At 52.0% G+C, this 23240-nt stretch overlaps 1 protein-coding gene across 8 annotated transcripts in view; it reads right to left on the reverse strand.

Moving 5' to 3' along the window:
* Window positions 1-23240, reverse strand: part of LOC100729353 (SPNS lysolipid transporter 2, sphingosine-1-phosphate) — a 90249-nt gene that overhangs the window by 50400 nt on the left and 16609 nt on the right. For all 8 annotated transcript variants that reach the window (XR_010048198.1, XR_010048197.1, XM_063251006.1 and 5 more), the window contains 2 exons: window positions 22346-22535; window positions 2020-2085 (listed from right to left, as the gene is read on the reverse strand). Coding sequence is in view for 6 of the 8 variants with exons in the window: in XM_063251006.1 (XP_063107076.1) it covers window positions 2020-2085; window positions 22346-22535 (256 nt within the window). In the remaining 2 variants the exon portion in view is untranslated. The remainder of the gene's footprint in view (window positions 1-2019; window positions 2086-22345; window positions 22536-23240) is intronic.

The raw sequence follows: 23240 nt of genomic DNA on the forward strand, positions 1-23240 counted from the left end.
AAAGGCCCTAGGTTCTATCCCAGTACTAGAAAAGAAAAAAACAAAACAAAACAAAAAAACAGTTCCATTCTCCTGCCTCAGCCTCCTGAGTAGCTGGGATTGCAGATATGTAACAGTTTACCCAGCTCTGGCCACCTCTTGAAAGGCTGGCTTCCTAGGGTCTTCTGCCTCCTCCATTCTGTCACTCATATCCCTCTACTGCACAGACAAGGTCACTCACAGCCTGCCTGTGGCCTGCACAGGTCCTAAGACCACTGTCTCCCACGCCTCTGCCAAGGAATCAGTAACAGAGGTCATTGAACTCCCAGGGCTGCTAGAACCAACCCAGTCCCCCGACACACACACCTAAACACAGTAAACACAGAGAGGTGGTCGGCAGCCACAGGCTCCCAGGAGGTGGGAAGGCTAGAAAGGGACAGGAAGTCACTGGTGGCTACCCCTGAGGTCTCCAAGCCAGGGAAGAATGAATGGCAAGCAGCTGGGACACCAACCCCCTACAGGTCAGACTCCAGCTGGCCAACCCCTCACCCCCACCTTCCCACTTCAGTCCTACAAAGAGCCTGGGTCTGCAGGTTAATCATTGCTCTGACACAGACACTGAGGTGCACCACGCAGTCCTCACATACCTGTGGGGCTGGCATGTGTTCCACGCTGTGGGGGGCAAGGGCAGGAAGCTGCGGGGGGCATACCTGCTCTGTCTGTCCTGCCAAGCTACATCGGGGTGGGGACGTTCACCCCCTGTGCCCAGGATACTTTCTTGCACTCGGTCCCATGCAGGTTGTGATTACCCTTTTTATAGACCAGGAAACTGAGACCCAAGGCTATGTGACAGGGCTGTAGCTAAGTCCCGGGCTGGAGCCAAAGTCACGGTCAGGAGGGAGAGGCCAGAGAAGGCAGCCAGCCCTGTAGCTGATTCCCACTGGGAGCCAAGGCCAGGCAGCCCTCTCCACGCTGGCTGAACCTGGGCCACGGGGAGGGGGCACAGCTTTGGCAAGGTGCAAGCCTCTGCTCAGCAGTAGGATTCAAGAAGGCCTTGTTGACTGAACAACCACACCTTCCCATAGCCTTTCATGATTGGGTTTCAGGACGCAGGGTTTCTCTGGGGGCCAGGACCTGGGAATTTCTAGAATCCTAGGCTGCATCCTCTTCCGGGTGATGGGCAAACACTTCACATCATCCTCACCACGATCTCACTTCCCTGTCACGACAGTCTGCGAGGCGGTCGTACTATCCCCTCCATGTGGGAAACTGAGGCTCAGAGACACAAAGCTATGTGCCTAGAGTCACACATCGAGTACAGAAGCAGAGCTGAAGCCGGATCTGTTTCCTGACCCCGGCCTGAGTCCCTGCACTGCCAGTGCCTGGTAGTCCTGGCACCCTGGTTCCAGGTGGGACGGTGCCACCAGGGGGACACAGGAGGACGCGAGGTGCTCCCGGGCTTGCAGGGTGAGCTTGTGCTATCAAGCCCAGAGCTGTTCTCTTTGCTCAAAGTCTATCCCCACACAGGTCCCAGAAGCAGGCAGGGAGGTCAGACAGCGTGAGGCTCAGGGAGGGGCCGAGCTGGACTCTGGATGTAGTGGTCATGTGGTCAGGAGAGCCTGAGCCAGGTCCTGGCACAACAGCCCCAGCTATGTGTTGAGATGGACACAGCTGGGCTTAGTGGCCACTGCCCTGAAGTCCAGTGCCCCATCTGCACACCCGAGTGCAGGCTTGCTGAGAAGCAGCATGGTAAAGAAGGAGCAAAGGACAGGTCTAGTGTTGGCACAAAGCCTTGGCACTGTGTGACCACGGCCCTGGTACCTGCCTTCTCTGAGCTCCTATCTGCTCATCTGCAAAATGGGAGTGACAGTCAATGGAGATATGAGTGTCAGGGGCCATGTGGTCCTAGCAGCTGTGAGTGGCCTTGGTCCCCTAACCCATGGCCTCTCCAACAGCAAAGGGCCAACCCTGGGTGGAGAGAACCAGCTTCCCACCGCCCAAGAAGGCCCGGGACCTGCTCTTACCACACCCCACACCTACCAGCAGGATGTCAGCCACCACTGCCCAGTTGCAAGACAGAAGCAGCTCCCCCAGAGCCAGGAACACCTGCAGAGAAAGGACAGCAGGTGAGGCTCCCACAGTGTCTCTCCCCACCTGTTCACTGGAGAAACTGAGGCTCCACAAAGAAGGCAGCGCCAAGACGGACTGAGAGGGTCATGGTCTGGAACTGGTTTTCCAGTTCTTACAGTTCCAAGGGTGGGTACACAGTCCCTGAGGGCCTGGCCGGTGGCCATGACCCAGAGGTGAACAGCAGGCCCCAGTCCTGAGAAGTGCACTCTTCCTAAGGGACAGTCCTGGGACCCAGCTCATGAGGTCACCCATGGGCCCCAGAGGAGGTGACCAGGACTCCCTCCCAATGTACTTTTAAGTTAGAGGAAATACTCTTTAAGAGAAAAGTCAAAGGACTGAACAGAGCGTGCTCACACCTTACCCATTACCTTTTGAAGCCTGTGCATAGTAAGGCACCTACTGTGTGTATGCCAGCCAGTCTGGCCTGGGCACCCCATCATGGCCTCTCCTAGGCCATCCTTGCCCTAGAGCTGTACAGGGTTAGTACAGCCATGGTGCATGGAAACCGGCAACCTAGGGAAACAACCTAGCCAAGGCCAAAGCTTGTCTGAGGTAACCAGCTGGCCCAAGGCAAAGCCAGCCGGCCATTCAAGGCTCCCGGCCCCTCTCCAGGGCCCACTCCCGCCTTGCCCTGATGTTCTCTGATGACCACAGGCAACTGTGGGCCAGTCTAACCCAGTTCCCTGAAACTCCCACCTCGTGCCAAGGGATTAAGACAATCCTCCTTCCCCTCACTCAAGAACAGTTTAATGAAGCAGCAAGAAGAGAAGAAAGTCTCATTTCTCAGGGCTCCCAAGAGCTTATCGATGGGGTGGAATTAGTCATTCTTGGAGTCACGGGGCTATACCCTGGGCAGGAGGCTTAGGCACTCAAAGGCCTGATGCTCAGAAACCTGTGGGCACAAGGGGAGAGGACCGAAGGACCACCGGCCAAACACCTGCTGTGCATGGCCACTCTTCTGCCTTCCAGGTGACCTGATAAGTTACCTGTCACTACACTCATGTCACAGACCGGGGAAGCCAGGCTCAAGGTTACACAGCAAGCCCATCCTGGAGAGTCAGTCCCTCACCCCTGTGGCCTGTACACAGTGAGGATGAGGAGGCCTTTGGCAAAGAGTTCAGAGGCCTCCAGGGGCCACAGTGCCCATTGAAACTGGTTCAGGAGAACCAGGCAGGAAGGAGGTGGCCCTGAGCAGAGCCCTGAAGGGCAGTCAGGACCAAGACGGCTGAGAAGAGCTGCAGGGCCACCAAGGCAGAAGACCCCATGAGCAGAGGCTCAGCTGGAATGTACCCTCCACGCTGCACCGGGCAGCAGTACCGGCAGGCACTGGTAAGGCCTGGGTGGAAGAGATCAAGGGAGTTGGACATTCTCTGACTCTAACCAGATTTCATGTGGCCGCAGCCCCTGCCCATGGCACACAAATGGGAGAGCCTGAGGGCACAGTGGGCCTAACAGGAGCTCAGGACATGGGGTGGGCACCCACAGAAGAAGGTATGAGGAAGCTGCTAGCTGGCTGTTTTCAGGCGAGGCCCAGCCAGGCCACAGGCCACATTCTGGCTTGAAGGAATCTACCAACTGGCCTCCCGGGGACACATGAAAGCAGGCCCGCTCACATCCACCCTTCTCCTCTTCCCCTTGGGCCACCGGCCTCTCCTCCCTTCTTCCCACATGCCAGCCGCCTGGCTGCACCCCATCCCACCACCCCGTTCAGACACAGCACTCTCAGCCACACAGCCAGAGGCTTTGTAACCCCTCTTTTGGTCTCTCCCCCACACCGACCACACCCACAGGACATACTAAAATACACCTTTTCCTTCCTCCAGCTGGTGCAGGGTGGATCCTGATCCCAAAAAAGCCGATTAGAGGGAGGCAAGCAGCCACAATGGGGCTTTTCAGGGCGAACCACCCGAGGACGCCAGGTTTCCTCAGACACACCTGGAAACTGACACCACGCTGCCAAATCCTGGGCTCCGCTCTGTGGCTTTGAGGGGCGAAGGGCTGACTGGGAGAGACAGCCTGCTAATCCCTTAATTACTGAGACTCGCCAGCCACAGCCCAGCCACCAAGGCTCGGGGAGGGTCTCTGTGCAGAGGACACACCCCAGATCCACCTGTCTGCAGAGGCACCCAGGGGAGCTCCCTGCCTCTGGACCTTGACTCCCCCAGCTGCACAGTGATGGGGAAATCCAGATGCCTAGCAGGCCTCCTGAGGCATGGACACCCAGCCCCTGAAGTTGGTGGTTGAGTCCCCTCAGGCAGCTCACAGATCAGGTCCCTAGTTCAGTGGCTTACATGACTGGTTCAGACTTGGTTTCCTCAATTAAAAAAACAAAGCCAACAAACAAAAGGCCCCCAGTTTGAAGAAGTTCATGCCTCTTCAAACCACTCTCTCATGGATACCTCAGCCCTGCAAGTCCAGACCCTCCTGGACAGCTACAAGGCACAGCGCCTGTGTGGGGCTCTCCCCTCTTCCAGCCTCCCTAGGTGGCTGACCAGCCAGGATGCAGGCACAGTAGCCCAAGCCCAAACCAAAGACTCGGGGAGAACCGAGGCCAGACGCTGCAGGGTGATGGGACATCCCTCTCTCACCCTCACACCCCGCCATCGCTGCTCCTGCCCATTCCGCATCCTCACTGTCCCTCAGAGCTGCCCCTGCCTCCCATCCACTGCTGTGGGCCTCCCCGTCTCTTGCCTCTTCTCCGGTTTCCCAGGCTCTGCCAGCCCCACAGGGGACTTCCAAAAGGGAAATCAGACTTGGCTCTCCCGCCCCATCTCAGTCCCTGCTGGACAACAGGGCCTGGAGCCCAAGAAAACGGCCTGGGAGCCCCGGCCCCTGCCATTCCAAACTCAGAGGGCTTCCCCTTTGTGCTGGGGCAGCAACCATGAAAATCCCTGGGTGAGTCATCCCTGGACAAGGAGGTTCACACACACATACACCCATGCGTATGTTTACACGGTCACACGCGCACCCATGCTCACACGCATGCAGCCACAAAGCATGCACAGACAATGCACGTGCAACGTGTGCAAAGGCTCACACATGCACACAAGCTTCAGCTCATACCTGCATATACACACAAACACTCGTAGCCTGGGAGCCACATGCAAACCATACAACACAAGTCCACACGTATGTAGGTACCAGGGATGACATGCAAACAAACATGCAATGCCATTCACTGCACTGCACGCCTATAGTCCCTGCTATCAGGAGGCTGAGACAGGAGGATTTCCACAAGTTAGAGGACAGCCTGGGCCACACAGTGAGACATCATTTAGGAAAAAAAAAAAAAAAAGCATTGAGGCCAGGACATGAATCAAAGAAATGATGGCACCAGGCTTGTGGAGTGCACTTGCCAAAGAACAGCCTGGCATACCCCCAGGTGTGGCCTCATGAAAGGCATGACAAGTTACACAAACACACTATGCCCTCGTGTTGATGCACGCGGCTCTACACACACAGCTGTGCTTGTAGACCTCTGCACACAGAAGCAGGCGTGGGGAAGCAGCAAGGAGGTGAGATGGAGCCCTGCCGGTGAAGGTCAGTCCAGGGGCTGGAAGGCCAGTGTCCTCAACCTTAGTCCAGCTCAGCTTCCTCCAGGACAGTACCTGATCTCTGAGCTACAAGGACAGACTCCAGCCCCTGCCAAGAAGGAAGAAAGCCAATGCCCCCTGTGCACTCATGATACCAGAGCAAACCAAAGACTCAGGCCTCCTCCCATCAGGCATCCACTCCTTGCCCAGCACAACTGAGCCAGTCAGGACACAGGCCCCAGGGCACAGACTGGCAGCCAGCAAGCTGCCATGCTGGCTGGCATGCTTTGCCCTAGGCTTGCCAATCTGTAATTGCAGGGCCTGGCATCAGGGCACAGGGGCACTGCTTGTTTCCAGGGACCAGCGGCAGCCCATCAGCCTGGTAGACGAGCAGCGGGGAGTCACACAGTGAAGGAGAAAAGTTCTAGTATCCTCCCTGGGAATTGTGGCTCTCTTGGAAGATGGGCTGCCCACGTAAGACCCTGATGGGTCCTGGCAGGGAAGTCAGGCCTCACAGCAATGGCGGGAAGGGAAAGGGGCCCTTGGAAGCAGCCCCTGGGAAGACCCAATGACTTCAGCCCAAAAAGCAAGAAAGAAGGGAGCACACATCCTTGAAAGCTCCCCACCAGGGCCACATCTACAAAGTGACAACAGCCAGGTGTGGGGGTGCACACCTGTAATCCCACTACACAGGAGGCTGAGACAGGAGGATTGTTGAGAGTTACGGTTCAGTCTGGGCCACACAGTGAGTTCAAGGCCAGCCTGGATTACATAGTGAAACCCTATCTCAACACCCTCCTTCCCCCTAAAAATGAAAGTGACATCAGCGCTTCTCAGAGCTGGGCATTTGCACAGCTCAGCTGTCAGAGGAGCAGCCAGGACAAGGGAGCAGATCCCATGGCCATATCCAAATCCCCAGCTGACCCTTGATTGCATCTATGGTACGCACACATCCCAGCTGGTCCCTATCAAGCACCTCACAAACTCCTCTGGGGGTGGAAACCAGGACACTAACCTACATCTTTGCTCCAGAGTCTTCCAGAGAAAGGTGGGGAGGACTGAGAAGGGTGAAGTCCCCTCCTGGATGTCAAGGCCTTGGTGACAGCTGTGCTGGCTCTGCCCTGAGCGCTGGCGACTCCGTCACCTTGGACAGGGAGGGAATTCAGAGTCATGCAAGTCTCCCTCCGGAGTAAAGGTACAGGACAGAACCTGCATCACAGACTTCCCTTCTCTCCAGAAGCAAAAACAGTAAGGGGATGAGAAAAATTTTCACCAGAGTAAAGGATAAAATCTAATGAGATATATATCATCTGCTGGTATTCAGGCAAAAAGGCAGAGGGTTCCACAGCATGGTCCTTCCTCTCGGGTCCCACTCCCCAAAGCCACTCAACAAAACCTGCCCAGCCGGGAGGAATAAACCGAGTAACTGTCCTCAATGACAAAGGTGGGGGGTTGCTGGGGTGAAGCCAGGAGAAAGTGAACAATGACCCCGACCCTCCCCCTGTCCCAGAAGAGGAGGCACCCAGCGATTAGATGGAATGAACCCTGTGACACCCAGCATTTACCTAAATTCCAGGTGAGGAAGCAGAGCCCAGGTATTCCTCATGAAATTCCCCACAGCCTGCCAAAGCCCTGCCATTCCCTCAGGCGACAGCAAAGTCCATGGAATGCAGTACTGGGTCCAAATTGCAGCCCCTTGAAAGAAGCCAAGACGGTAAGAGCAAAGCAGGCTGGGTGTGGGAGCAGAGCCCCACTCCAGGTGAGGGGAAAGCCGTGAGCAGGAGAACTTTGCAGACGTTCAGGAGAGAAGCGGGGAAGGCTGGACAGAGGAAAGAAGGAAGGGAGAGGGATAAGGGAAGCTAGGAAGGGAGGAAGAGACAGAAAAAGGGAGAGGAGGGGGAGGAAAACCGGGCGGGTAAAAGGAAGGGAGGGAAGGGGAAAAGCAGAGCCCAGACTAGAAGACAGATGATAAGGAGCAAAGGAAATCCTTCGTGACTGCGTCCAGCACAGAAAACGTAAGCACACTAATAAAGAAAGCCCTCGTGGGTAACAGGAGCACGGGACACACTGGGAGACAGGACCTGGAAAATAGCTGGAGGAGCAAGACCACAGGCGACATCATCAGAGAAGTAACAAAGTTTCTAGACATGAAAGAGACACTCAGAAAGTAGAATTGCTGATAAAGAAAAAGGGTTGAAATACGCCCATAGACTGGCGGTCTTTTTGTTTTATTTTTTGAGTCAGGGTCATCTAGGTAATTCAGGCTGGCCTCAAACTCAAGGCACCCTCCTGCCTCAGCTCCTGAGTGCTGGGATTACATGTGTGTACCACCATGCTGGCCTGCTGATCTTTAATGATTTTTTTTTCTTAAAGAGTAAAACATTAAGTCAGGTATGGTGGCACACTCCTGTAATCCCAGCACTCGGGAGGCTGAGGCAGGAGGATCATTGCAAGTTCAAGACCAGCCTGGGCTACAAAGTGAGCCCAAGGCCACTGTCTCAAAAGAACAAAAAAAAAAAAAAAAAAAAAAAAGAAAAAGAGTAAAACATTAGACACACATGAGTGATACAGAGGGGACAGGAAGATCAGGCTGGGACTAGGGGGAAGCAGCAAGGTTGCACAGGCAGGATCAGCCTCTTTAAATTTTGCTCCCCAAATGCCTGCTTGCATCACCCTAGTCCCAACCCTGAACATGATCCAACAGGAACAAAAACCCACCAAATACACCTAGGAAATACTCAGAGATAAAATGGGCAAGGGAGTGCTCCACACTGATTCAGAAGACGGAGGAGCACAGTCAGGAGACCCCGCCGTGATGCGGAATGTGTGACACAGAGATGTTTCCTCTTGGGCAGCTCCTGACCCAGTTTCTCATATTCTTACCTGTGTAATGCTCTCCCCATGACATAGGCTGGACCTAGTGACTTGATTCCAACCAAGGCAACAGGGCACCGCTCCTGTGATTAGATCCTAAATGACTGCCACTTCCTTCTTTACAGACTCCTTTATTTTCTTCTCAGACTGAGATAAGTTTTGATGAAGCAAGTTGCCATGTAAAAGAGATTCAAGTTGGGATAGAGTATTTCCCTACCATGCATGAGGCCCTGGGTTCACTACCAGCACTAACACATGCGCACACACACACACACACACACACAGAGATGCATAAACATACATGCCGCAGTCCACATGGTGAGGAGGAACTAGAGCAGAATCCCAGCACAAGCAACAGGAAGCTGAGGCTCCACCAGTGCTCTGAGTGCTGCCAACAACCAAAGCATGAGCTTGGAAGCAGACCCTGCTCCATTTGAGAATTCAGGAAAGAAGATCACAGACCCCAGGCCAACACTTCGCTCAACACAAAGGACTTGAACAAGCTGTGTCCAGATTCATGACCCACAGATACTGTGAGACCACGCATGTGCAGTCTTTAGTAATGTTAAGCTTTGGGATGATTTGTTACACAGCAACACATGACTGATATGCAGGCTAAGCTAGTGAATTTCAAGAATAAATCATGAAGTCTTCAGGTATCCAGATGGAAAAGGTGAAGCAACACTAAGATTTTTTGGGAGGGGTACCGGGGATCAAATTCACAACCTTGTTTGTCAGGCAGGCGCTTATGCCACTTAGCTAAATCCGTGGCCCCATCACAAGGTTTTTAAAATCAGTCTAACTTTAGTCTCCATAAACAGCAGTGCCTTGGTTCACAAACTTAATTTGCTTTCCAGTGTTGGGGAAGATGCCGCAGTTGTGTTTGCCACCGATGTGGAGTTTGTGAACAGAAGCATTTGTGAACTGAGGTATTTACTATATTTGATACTAAAATACAACAAAACAAAACGTTTGCCAAGTCACGAAGGGGGAAAAGAGTGACTGGAGTACATTACACCCAACCAGGTATGGCTCCAGTAAAGAGCCAAAGCCCATCTCAAAATAGTTACCCACAAAAGATACCTGGTTGAAGCAAAATAGTAACACAAGAATTGGCTGGATGTAGTGGCCCATGCCTGTAATCCCAGGTACTCAGGAGGCTGAGGCAGGTGGATCACAAGTTCAAGATTAACCTGAGCAACTGAGAGAGACCCTGTCTTGAAGTAAAAAAAAAAAAAAAAAAAAAAGAGCTGGGCACTGTGGTGCACACCAGGATTCCAGCATTCTGAGAGGTGGCATCAGGAGGGGCTGGGGATATAGCTGGGTTGCAATCCCAGTACGGACAACATAAAGCAACACAACACAATACAATACAGTACAACACAATGGGCTTTGAATGTAACCGATGGCAGAGCACTTGCCCAGTATGCAAGAGGCCCTGGGTTCCATCTCCAATACCACAAAAACAAAAATAAAAACCTCAGGAGTGAAGAAAGTGTAAAAACAAGCTAATAATGAGCATGTTTACATATGGGACTTCTGTCCAAACAACTGTAAGGGTTAGACGCAGAGAACAGATTGTGAATGTTACAACTCCAGAAAATGTAAAAATAAAATACAACCAAAATTAAGAGGCTGGGGAAGGAAGGAAGAGAAGGTCACAATGTTCTCTTTCATGGCTAGGATTCATTACCAAGTGTTATATTAATGTGAATTTAATACTTTCGAATTTGCTTTTGTTTCTTTGGGTAGGTTCCTGTGAATTCATTAGACACATGTGATTCTATTTATGTGAAATGCCCAGAACAGGCAAATCTATAAAGATCAGCGGTTGCTAGGGATGAAGTGGGGAGACAGACTGTGTAGAAATGTTGAGGGCTCATGAGTGGTGTGAACCTCCTCTCTGGGGAGATGACGATGTCCTGACATTGCTGGAGTCACCAAGCGTGGTGGCTCCTCCTGTACCCAGTGAGGCAGGAGTCTGAGCCCAGGATGCTGAGATCGGCCTAGTCAACACAGCAAAAAAGAACCCTCCACAGAAAAAGAACCAATGAATAAAACTGATGTGGTAATGGTCAGCACGCTCAATAAATATATAAAGATCATTGCATTGTACTCTCTGAGTGGATAATTGGGATAATTGTGTAGGTATGAGTTGTATCTCAGTAAGTGTTTTTAAAACTATATTACCGTACAGCTGCGATTTAACAACCAAACACTCATGCAAGGATATAGTAAGATACATAAATGAATAACGTCACCTAACTAAGTAACACAAAGAAGAAAATAGGCCAAGACGTCAGTAGCAGTTAATCCTGGTAAATAAAATACCAGCAACTGTTATTATCTTCTTGTTGCTTTTCTTTAAGTGTCTCCAAACAAAACCATAAAGGTTGCTTGTGGTAGAATGAATTGTTGGTCCCAACCCGTGACCTCAGGAAGGCGGCTCTGTGCACCTCACCTTCACATGTGAATGCCCCAAGCTTAATCCCCCAAGTTCTTCTCCTTATATCTGTGCTCACTTCCTGGGCAGCTTCATGCAGGCTTGCGAGTTTAAGCCGTCACCTAAACTATCCTGTGAACTCAAAGACTGTGCACACCCGACCACCTCCAGAAGTTTCCAGCTGGATCGCTGAAGAGGCAACCCAAATTTAAAACACCCAAAATGAAATTCCAAATCCATCTCCTCCAGAAAAAGAAATAGCACCTCGGCCCCACCCTGGTCTCCTCTGTCTCAGTGAACAGCATCTCCACACCCTCCAAGCTGCCCGATACTCTATCCCAACCCCTAAAGTCACCCCTAACCCCTCCCTTTCTTTATACCCCACGGCCCAAGAGGAAATCCTGGCGAGTCCACTTCCAGGACACACCCAGACTCTGACCCTCTCTCCACACTTCCTCACAGCCACCACGGCACAGCCACTTCTGGCCCATCTCGTGGAAGACATCCTAGTTGGTGTCCCTGTTCCTGCCTTTCCCTCCGTTCATTCTGTTCTCAGGGTGCAGCCACACAGGTCCCATTAAACCACAGTCAACAGTCACCAAACGGCCCACTTGACCACACCATTTGATATTCCCATCTTTGTGCTCTCCCCTCCCACACTGGACCTGGGCCACCTTTACGCTTTGCCCTGGTCAGCGAAAGAAGGCAAAAGAAACGCTGCTTGGATCGGTGGGCTGGGCCTGTGAGACTCAGCAGCTCCCACTTTGCCGTCTGAGAACGCTGCCCTGAGACCGAGGAGAAGAAAGCCTTTCCGGACTGGGGAGGAAGGAAGGCCACGTAGGAAAGGTCTGGAGCTAGCCACAGCCAGGCACCAGGGCAGTGGCCAGCTCTGGGGCTCTCGCAGGTTAAGGTGGCCACACAGGTGAGCCCAGGCAAAAGGACCAAAGGAACTGACTTCAAGTCAAAGGGAACAATAAACAGCTGTGTTCAGTCCCTGAGGTCTGGGGGTGATTTGTTACTCAGTGATGGACACCTGATATGAACCAGAAATCAAATCAGTTCACTTCTGGGCTGGACGTGCTTGGAAAGTCTCCCGTTTCACTCCCCTCTGAAGTCAAAGTCCTTAGAGTACAGAGGCCCCACACAACCTTCACCCGCTACCGCACTGCCTCTGCAGGGAGGGTGCTCCCACTCCACACAGCCCCTTGACTCTTTCCTCGCTGCCTTCCGGTCCCTACCAAAGTGCCGCCATCACAGCAAGGCCAGCCCTGCTCTTGCGCTCTCCCTCCTGCCCTTCTCATCCCATTTCCCGGCTCTGTTATTAGCCAGGGAACTCACCCCACTCTAAGGTACTGACTGTACAGTTTATTTTACCCCATGTAGATTGTTGCTTACCTTGTTCAATGCTGTTCCCCTAGCACCTGGAACAGTGCTGACACACAGGAGGTAGATGGGACATGTTTGACTTTTTTTTTTTTTTTTTTTTTTTTGTCTTTTTGAGACAAGGTTTCACTATGTAGTTCTGATTGGCCTTGAACTCACTTTGTAGCCCAAGCTGGCCTTGAACTCGCAGCCATCCTTCTGCCTCAGCCTCAGGAATTCTGGGATTACACACATGTACCACCATGCCCTGCCAGGAATGAACAATTTTGTTCCTCCTGGCTGAGAACTGCTTCCCTGCCAAATCACCACGGCCTCGCCTCTGAGCCCGAGATGGTCAGGTCTACTCCCTCAGCCTAGGACAACAAGCAGGGGTTTGAAGGTGATCACTTGGCCCCCAGACTTCTCACCTGTGAGGCCAGTGGAGCAGCATGGACCCAGAGACCCAAACCTCAGGGGCTTCCAGCTAGCCATGTGCTAGCCACTGCCTTGCAGGGTCAGGTGTGCCGGGACACAGAGCAGAGCAGACAAGGAGCCCTGAGGACTGTGCCTTCCCAAAGGGACTGCAGTACGTCCAGGCCCATGTGCTCCTCAGACCGCTCATCCTCCCTTCCAAGCACGGAACCTGCTTCCTCCCTCTGCTAACCCAGGCAGGAAGCTGCAGCTCAAGAGAAGAACAGAAAGCATCAAAACCTTCACTTTGAAGGGTATCGACCTCAGTTAGGTCATCCAAGGCAACCCAACTCCACGGGGCTCTGTCTCCGGCTGCCGTGCTGTGAGGAAGCCTAGGCCACATGGGGAAGCCGATGGCAGGTGTTCCAGCCAACTGCTCCCCCTAAGTTCTCAGCCAGCGTCAGCCACCAGGCCCTGATGATCCAGGCCTCATCCTACCTGGCCTCATCGAGTGGAAAAAGATGTTATCCCTTCCTGCCCCAAGTAGAGCCTTGCCCAAACCAACAATCTGTGCACAAAATAAATAGTTTTGCTGTTTTGAACCACGAGACCGTGTTACTCAACCATACTAACTAGAACAGGCTCAAAAGTTTGCTTATCTTTTCAGCAAAATCAAGAGGCAGGCAGTAGCTTCCCATTTCATGGCTAAGGAAAAATGGGGCCAGAGATTTAACTCCGTTGCTCAGCAAATACCTGGCAAGCACAAGGTCCAGAGTTTGATTTCCAGTGGCCAAAAAAAAAAAAAAAAACACTAAGTGTTCACAAGGTCACACAGCAGCTAATGAAGGAGCGGAAATGGCATTCAGGTCACTCACACACCTCAGTGTGCTGATGCCAGCTATCCTACTTTGGACACAAAGCCCACCTGATGGGAGATTCTGCCAGTGCTCATCCACCAGATCCAAGACCGCGGAGCCCGTGTCTTGGGCTCGGTCCCTCCCCTGAGGACAGCCCCTTCTCCTTTGAAGGGCAGCAACTCTGGGAAGAAGGCCAGGGAAACAGGCGTTGGGCCAAGACCTGCTGCGTGTGTGTCTAGATCCTAATTAACAGCCGGGAAGTCCACTTCCCCTGCCAACAGGACTGGAAAGACAGAAGCTCTTCGGCCGAGAACCCTCCACACCTCACAGGGCCTGGGTTCTCTGGGAAGGCCCTGACCAGACTTCAGATGCCAGAAAACTTTGCGCCCATGAAACATGGGGCATAATTTGGTCTCTATTTCAGGAAACTCAGGAACAGACACTTTGTGCCACCAAAAACTCTTCCTTCCAGGCAAGGCAATTACAGTCACAAAACAGTAGGAAGAAAGTTATATTTGGCCGCACACATCCCATATAAGTCCCTGCATGCCCTGATATATACATTGGGGCACACTCGTGCACAGACGCACAGAACAGCACATGTGGAAGCTTAAACACACCGTGTGTATAGACATGCACAAGTGAGTGTGAACATGCACTCACACACAGTGTGTATCCAGCATGAGTGTGCATGTCCTCAGCAGTGCATACGCACAAGAGCACACACGTACACACCCTTATTCATGGACCTGAGCATATTCACGCTTAGGTGCCTGCACACACTAGCATACGTGCTGAACTCCCTGCAGGCCTCTCCCAGGAAGGCTTAGAGCCTCTGCTCCAAGATAGCCTCCTTCAGCGGCAGTGATGGCCCAGAGGGGACTTTGCTTCCTGCAATCTGATAGGGCAGAAGAGGTGGACAGATGGATGGATGGATGGATGGATGGATGGATGGATGGATGGACAGATGGAAGGATGGGTGAGTAAAGGGATAAATGGGTAGATGGAGAGAAGAGAGTTAACACTATTCTTCCTATTTTGAAGTTCAACGAAAGTCAATTTCTCAACTCCTTTTGGGATACACTTTCTAATGCTGACCTCCTTAGCACTGCAAAACCTAATGACATCCATCATGGTGGCAGCAGCCATTCCCAGCACCATGATCGCTGGGCCTGACTCCTGCATCTCTGTCAGCACCTCCACTTGGATGTCAGCTTCCCACAAGGCTGAGATGGTACTTTCCCCCATGGGGGCTCCAGTTCACATTCTTATCTATTAATGGCCCCCCCTCCTCCCAGAAGCCCAGGCCAACACCCAAGAACTCACCTTTGACTGTTTCTCTCACATCCCACATCACAGCTATTAGGAAATTCTCATAATTCTAGCTTCAAAATATAGCTGTAATCCAGACATGATGGTACAAGGTTATAACCCCAGCACTTTATGAAACTGAGGCAGGAAAATCACAAATTGGAGTCCAGCCCAGGCAACTTAGCAAAACTACCTAAAACCCTTTTTTGGGGGGGAGGGTACCTGGGATTGAACTCATGACCTTGCACTTGTCAGGCAGGCACTTACTCTACTGAGATAAATCCTTGTTCTAAAAAAAATTTTTTTTCAGACCTTGAGAAGCACATAAGAGCAAGCACCTCTCTACTCTGAGAACCTCCTAACCCTCTGGGTTCCATTAGCAGCAGGTCCTCTGGCTACACCAAACATTCCACTGAGGAACCAGGAATAGAAGGGAGAAAGTATGCTTGGGACAGAAATTTCCAGAAACACCAGTGGAGAGAAATGGAAGCCATAAACCAGTGACAGCCAGTTCACTCAACTAGGGAGTGACCAGAAAATCTGGTGCATCCTTCAAGAATAGGAATTTCTTAGACAGGCATGGTAGCACATTCTTGTAATCCCAGCACTCGGGAGGCTGAGGCAAGAGGATGGTTGCAAATTTGAGATCAGCCTGGGCTACAAAGTGAGTGCAGGGTCAGCCTGAACTACATAGTAAGACCTGTCTCAAAAAGATTCTTTTTTTAAAAAAATAGGAATTTCTTGCCAGGCCTGCTAGCACATGCCTATAATCCCAGCACTCAGGAAGCTGAGGTAGGAGGATCACTGAGGGTTTGAGGCCAGTCTGGGTTACAAAGGGAGTTCAAGGCCAGCCTGAACTAGCGAAATCCTGTCTCAAAAAAAAAAAAAGGAATTTCTGAAACATGAGGTATATGTTCAGGTGAAAAAGAATCACATATGTCACAACCAGTTGCCCAGTGTCTCAGCCAGAGGGGCACAAAGAAAAGTTGGAAAAAAAGTATTCATGCTTGCTGATAAGTTTGAAGAATTTATACTGGACTATTTGTGAGGCCAACAAGATGCCAAGGAATCAACTTTTACCATGTGTTACTGTGCCCTTATGGAGAGGCCCCGCACCTGGAAGGACAGGGACCTCCAGGTCCTCTCTGGGAAGAGCCCAGCCTCCAGGGGATCAGCCTCAGAGCCGTGGCATGCCCACTTCCATGGAGCAGCACCTGGTACCACCCAACAGCAATCTCCATGGAGGATCCTTGAGCAATTGCAACTGGATGGGGGCCCTGAACACGAACGCTCTTGAGCAATTCCACACCTGCTTCCAGTCTTTGTCCCAGCAGCCCCTGTCCCCAGCAGCAGTGGCCAACCTCTTCTGACTCTGATCCATATTGTCAACAATGAGAATTAGATGCCCAGCCCAGTTTGTCTGAAGGCAACAGAATACTGCATGCAATTCTATAACTAGAGATTCCTCCTTTTCCTCAGCCAAGGTAATGAGGTAAAAAGTGAAGTTAAATGAAAAAACATTTTTTTTTAAACCTGGGGCTATAACTCAGCATAAAGCCCTGTACCACACATACACGTGCACATGTGCACACACAATATGATCAATGAATATTTACATTTTTAAAATGTGTTACAGTAAAAGACACATTGCCATGCATTTATTTCTCTCAAAACTCTCCTCCTCACTTTGAACACATTGGTCCCATTTGCCTTGCCACTTTCCGAGTGGCTCTGGAAGCCCTCTGTCTTGCCTTTACAAGGTGTGATGAAAACACAGCATATGGGGATGCTGTGTGCCATCCAGGGGAAAAGCAGGCCTGTAAGCACAGCACAGTATCCCCATCCATCTTACTCATTAATCTGGCACTGTGACTTCTGGCTCTTCCCAAAGTCAAAGCTACCATGAAAAGTAAACATTTTTAATCAGTTCAAGACCCCAAAGTAGCCACGGCAGTGCCACAGCAGACACTCAGACAAGAAGACCCCAAGACTGCTTCAGAAGGGGCAGGAACGAAGTGGGATGTGCACGTTCAGAGTGTTTTCAGGAGGGTTAGCATCGACGCGTCTTTACTGCAATAGATTTTTAAAATGTAAACATTCTCTGTATTTGTGTATATATTTTTTTGTTGTTCTCATGATCTGCTCCCCCACTGCTCCCCACTACCACTGCGTCTCAGGCCTGAAGCCCTGGCCGCGTGACAGCAGCAGCAGCGACGGACTTCTCTCCCTGCTTCCTCCCTGGCCCCCACCCCATCTACTCTCAGCAGATAGCAAGGGTGGTTTGGAAAATAATGGAGAAGCCAGGCACAGCAGCAAATCCTGTAATCCCAGCACTCCGGGATCACCAGGCTCCCACAGGAGGATGGAAAATCCAAGCCTAGCTTGGATAATTAGCGACTTAGTAAGACCCTGCCTCAAAATAAAAAGTTAGAAAGGCCTGGGAACGAAGCTCACTGTTAAGGACCTGGGTTCAATCTCCAGGACTGGAGAGAAAGAGGAACGAGAAAGAGGAGGAGGGAGGGAGAGGAAAATCAATGAAACTGAAAGTTGGTTCATTGAAAAGATCAGTAAAATTGGTGAACATTTAATTAAACTGCCCAGAAAAAAGACACGAATCAAATTACTAAGCTTAAGAAAGAAAGAAGGGACATTTTACTCACCTTAAAGAAATCAAAAGGATTGTGGTAACAATTGTGTGCCAAGAAATTATATTAACCCAGATTAAATGTACAAATTTCTAGAAAATGCAAACCACTGTCACTGACTCAAGAAAAGACAGAAAATGTGAACTGACCTATAATAAGTAAATATTGAGTTCATAACCAGAAAACTTCCCCCAAACAAAAGCCCAGAACCAGATGGCTTCACGGACGAATTCTACCAAATGTTTAAAGATGAATTAACACAAATCCTCCACAAACTCATCCAAAAACCAGAAAAGGAAGGCGAACTTGCCAGCTGATTCTGAAGCCATTGCACTCATTCCAAACCAAAGACCCCACAAGAAAAACAGATGCAAGTCTGTATCCATATCTGTGTCTATACATCTCCTCATCTCGCCACTGTCCCCTATAGACACAAACCCCTCAACAAAACACTAACCAAGCCAAATCCAGCCGCATATAAAAATGTCTGTACGCCACGACCAAGGGGAAATAGCTCAAGAATGCAAGGTTGGTTAAGCATGTGTCGATCATAATACACTACAGTAACAGACAGAGGCCAGACGCATGGTCATCCAGCAGGCACAGAAGGCAAAGCCAGCTGCTGAGCACAAAACCCACCTCAGCCTCAGGAAAAGCCACTTCCACCCAAAGCCCATCAGCCTCCATGTGACCTAGCCACCGTCACCCCATCTGTCCTCACCTCCCGTTTTTTCTTTCTCTGCACACTTGCCCCACAGCCTCCTTACTGTTCCCCACATCCCCCAGATGCTTCTGACTCAGGGCTTTCTAGTTTCCTAGAAAACTATTTCCCCAGGCAGCACGTAACTCACACTTTCACCTTTGTATGCCTTCCTCCAGCCTCCTCTGAGGCTGGAGACCTGGTTCAATGGTAAAGAATTGCCTAGCATGTACAAGGCCCTGTGTCTGATCTCCAGCAATACAAAAATAACAGCAATAAAGATAAGGCAGGGCACAGTGATGCACACCTGTAATCCCAGCACTCAGGAGGCTGAGGCAGGAAGATCACTGTGAGTTCAAGGCCAGCCTGGCCTACATAGTAAGTCCATGGTCATCCTGAACTACTATTTATCAAGACCCTGTCTCAAAACCAGTAATAAGGATAGTCGTCATCATCACCACCATCACCTCCTCATGAGTACTCTCTGGCTATACTATAAAACCACAGTCCTCTCCCTCCTCACTCACACATTCCCTGTCTCCCTAACCCACTCTCCATTTCTCCTAAGCACTTCTTTTTTGAAATACTGTGAATTTTACTTACATATCTCGCTTGTCTATCTCCCAAAGTGGAAGTACGTTCCCTAAGGACAGAGATATTTTGGACTATTTAATTCATGGCTACATCTGCAGCATTAAAACTGACACACCACTGACTCAACTCTCAGTAAGTGGCTGGTGCATAATGAATGCATAAATGAATTCAAATAAGTTGTCATCTGACTTCATTCAACAAGCATCACTGACCTCCGCCCGCCCCGCTGTGCCTGACATGGTGCTGGGGGCCTGGGTGCTGAGAAAGGCAGGCTGGGAGGGGACTCAGCCCAATAACCCAGGGAGGTGACAGCACAGAGCAGTCGGGAGGGGCAGAGGACCAGGTCAGCAAGGGGGAGGCAGTGTCAAGCAGGCTCTTGAAGGCCCAGAATGATCAAGGCATCCGGCAAAGAGAGTGGGTTTGGGAAGTGGGAGGAGGGATGTGGGGCACGTCCAGGAGAAAGCCAGCATGGTGCCTGCGTGGGGGACTGCACAGAGAGAGGTCAGTCAGGTCATCAGGCTAGTTCAGGTTGTCAGGGGGTTCAACTGCCAGGACAGAGTCGGACCTAAATCCAGAGGCATTAGGGAGTCACGCAACATTTCTGAGCAAAGCGGGTCCTTGGCGTCAGAAAGCTCACCTTGACTGTGGGAGAGCAGGGTGCCACAGGCGGGCAGGAAGGCAAGAGACTGGAAGGTAGCTTCGGGACAGGCCTGGAGAAAGGCAAGGTGTGGACCGGGCAGGGTGGAGGGATGGGCAGGAGAGAGCGGGTGAATGACGGCTGGGTGGGGAGGAAGCGCAGCCTGGATCTCAAGTCAGAACATCCAAGGGCATCACAGAGGTACAGAGCCAAGGTGAGGGCTGGCTGTGGGCTCAGCCCTGCTGGGCACCCACAGGCAGCACCTTCCTGGTGCTGGGTGCTGGGTGCCTCCTGGGCTCCCGCCTCATCTCCTACATCTCAGACCCCAACAGGGGCAGGCCCAGAAAGGAGTTTCTCCAGCTGGCTTCGGTGGCCAAGACCCAATGTCATCTCTAGATTTGAAGATGTGCCAGACGGCAGGGTGGGGGACAGCTGTGTCCCCGAAACACAGCCAAACAGCGGCCTCCCAGAGCCAGCAAAGACAGTGGCAGAAGTAGGGCCAGCAGGGGGTCTGTGCCCCAGCTGGCGGGTGGGGGTGGCCGGCTTTTGATGGGCCCTCCATCTGCCTGGGCCTCAGTCTCTTGGTGAGATGGCCCTGCCTGCCTCCAACACTCCTACCAGCCAGAAAATACAGGCCCAGTCACTCACCCACCTGGTCAGTGAACATAAAGGCATTTGTTAGTGGCACATGTGGTGGGCCATGCCCCACTCAGGTGACACGTGTCAGTGCTGTGTGAAGGACACAGACTGGGTGTCCTTGGGGCTAGGCAGAAGTTTGCCTGTCCCACTGCTTGTCTGCTGCTTTCTGTGGGACTCAGTTCTCCAATCTGACAAGTGGGAGAAGCAACAGCCTTCCCATGACCTTGGTCACGAGAACTGAGTAACAGCACCTGCAGAAGCAACTCCTGACAGGCCTCTCCTATCTCCGGGATACTCAGCCGGAGCCGAGGCTGAAGACGGTGTGAGGAAGGGGTCTCAGCTCACCCACAGGAGGCTCCACAGTAGAAGGAGGCATTTATTTTTTTATTTTTGAGACAGAACCTCGCTAAATCACTAAGTTTCCCAGGCCGGCCACGAACCTCAGCCTCCCAGCACATTAGGATTATAGGAATGTACCACCATACCCAGCAAAGAAGCCCTTCCTCAAACTGAGGGGCTTCAAGTCATCCCCTTCCTCAGAAAACATACTGTTCTCAGGAAGGAAACAGACCTTTCTCCTGGGGTCACATGAGGAACACCATCACTGCTGTGCACCCCAACATTGGTCACGTGACATTTGGGGCTCTGGGGTGCATGGGCCTGGGAGGGATAGTACTGCGGGATGCCAGAAGGGGCGATCTGCAGGGGTGGGGTGAGGGCATGGCTGCCCTTCCTAAGCCTATCCCAGGGGCAAATGTAAAGGGAGACACAGTGGTCATCAGAAGGAGCACCTCCTGACTTCCCACAAGAGGCAAAAGCACCCAGCTAAGAAGAACTTCAGGGATTCCACAGCCGGGCTAGAGGCCCCAGGACACACCAGTGTCCCCAAAATCAGTGTCAGGCCATAGAGGGCACTGGCAGTCAGCAAAACGACTAGAGCCAGGGAAAGCTCAGCCACTTCCAGCTGCTTCCCCTAACTAGCCAGCTCTCAGGGGTCAGGATCACACTGGACCGGGAGTCTTGTGGTTTCAGCAACAAGGCACGGAGGATGGAACGAGGAGCCTGGAGCAGACAGCAATGCACCCTCTTCCCACAGTGGTCTGCGGTGCCTGAGTGGCAGCTTTATTAGAACTAGAGCGGGGGGCTGGGGATTTAGCTCAGTGGCATAAGCGCCTGCCTTGCAAGCAGGCAGTCCTGAGTTTGATCCCTGGTACCGATAAAAAGGAAAAAGACAAAAAAAAAAAAAGAACTAGTCAAACTTGTGATTTAAATGAGGCCAGACTTTTTAGTCCACAGGCACGACCAGCAAAGCACTGAGACCTGGTCGTGGGTGGGAGACCCACTGAACTGGTGGGAGGGCGATAAAGTCAGTGTCAATTTGCAGTCCAAGTCCAGTACCCTCTGGGAACCTTGGCCCAGCCCACAGAGGTGGAGACCCCCACTCAGGGGCAGAGCCCAGGCTATGGGACTGGAGGAAGGCAGGGAGTTCCCACCTGCCTGGCTGCAGCTCAGCTTCCCAGAAGCAATGGCCTCTTCCCATCTCGGGGAACAGGCAGGGCTGGGATTGTGGGGAGCCAGGGACACTGCTACACACACGGAGACTCAGGATCTGGCCCCTGTCTTTTGGGCCCTTTCTCCAGAAGCAGCCTCACACACCCAGGTGGGTTCTGTATGGAGTCCAAACTCAGGCCGAGCTCAGGGCAGTGTGCAGAGGTCTGTGGAGATAGCCACTGAGGTGGGTCTTACAGAAAGAGAAGGATTTGAGGGTGCACAGAAGAGGGGATCAGATCCCAGGAAAGGCTGGAAGGTCCTAGTGCCCATGTCCCGGGACACTCAGCATGTGAGCTGCATGGAGGAATGGGACGGGAGAGGGGTTTGGGAAACCTGCTGCTAGGGCAGTGGTCACCCTTGGAGTATGGGCTGCACTCCCCTCACCCATACCCTGGGTTCATGAAATGTTCTGGGAAAAGATGCACCCCATTATCTTAAATGAGAGCCTTAACCAGGAGCTCAGAGGATGTACTATACTACCAGAAAAGCTTAGGTTCAAACTCCAGGTCTGTCCCTTTCTAGATGCACAGCTCTAGTTAAGCCTCCATTTACTCATCTGTTAAATGGGGATAACAAGTCCCCAGAAGGCGTGATCACCATACTGGACACACAGACCTGACACAGTGTGCACCTGTATCAACAGGGTCCCCCACCTACCTCCAAAGGGGCCCTCACTTACATAAGAGGCCACGAGGGTGGTCGGGGCCAGGACAAGAGCCAGGTATAGGCAAGGAGCTGTGGCCAGCAGGCTGGAAGCACAGATGAGGGGTTCAGCCCGGGGGTTGACTTTCTTGTACCTCCGGGCAGCTTCTGCTCCCAGGATGACACCAATAATGCCAGTCACAACCGTCACGGCCCCAAAAATCAAGCTGATGGGAGAGAGCAGAGGGGCTTGGTCAATCCTTCCTCCAGTCTCTAATCCCAGGTCATGGACACAGCCCTGGAGTGTAACCCGGTACCCACAGATTATGTGGCTGTGGTCCCCTAACTGGACCTCACCCCAGTCAACACTGCTGGAACCTCAGGAACCTGACCAGAGACCCACATACTCCCCTGCCCCCATCCCCTTTCCTGCCCCACTCTGGAGATGCCACTGGACATGGGGGTGACCACCCTGCACCCCCGTACTCCACGTCCCAGCCTACCTCATCTCTAGTGACCATTCTCTACCCGCTTCCCTTCCAAAATGGCCCCCCTTGGAAATATGAATAATTTCTAGGGTCACACTCTGGCCCCAAACTTTTCCTTTAAGAGGAACAGAAGCCAGTGAACAATTGTGTACTGAGCTCTAATGACACACCCAGTCCTTGTCTGGTTTTGTGTGCGTCTCTCCTGGAATCCTGTCCTTCTGCTCCCAAATAGCCCCTCCTGATGGCACCACCTTTCGCAGCTCATGGGCACAGCTGAGATCACAGCAGTGTGAGCTCTTGGAAACCAAAGAGAACCAGGATCTCCCCTGCTTCTCTGTGGCTCCCTGCTGTCTTATGCACAACTTCCAGGTCAGCACTCATGGCCCCAGGGGACTGGGCCCTGCTGACCTGCTCGGCTGCCCTGCTCCACTCCCCCCAGCCCTG

The sequence above is a fragment of the Cavia porcellus genome, unplaced genomic scaffold (genome assembly GCF_034190915.1).
Source record: "Cavia porcellus strain 051 isolate PalLab524CR breed Dunkin Hartley unplaced genomic scaffold, mCavPor4.1 scaffold_6, whole genome shotgun sequence".
Classification (NCBI taxonomy): Eukaryota; Metazoa; Chordata; class Mammalia; order Rodentia; family Caviidae; genus Cavia; species Cavia porcellus.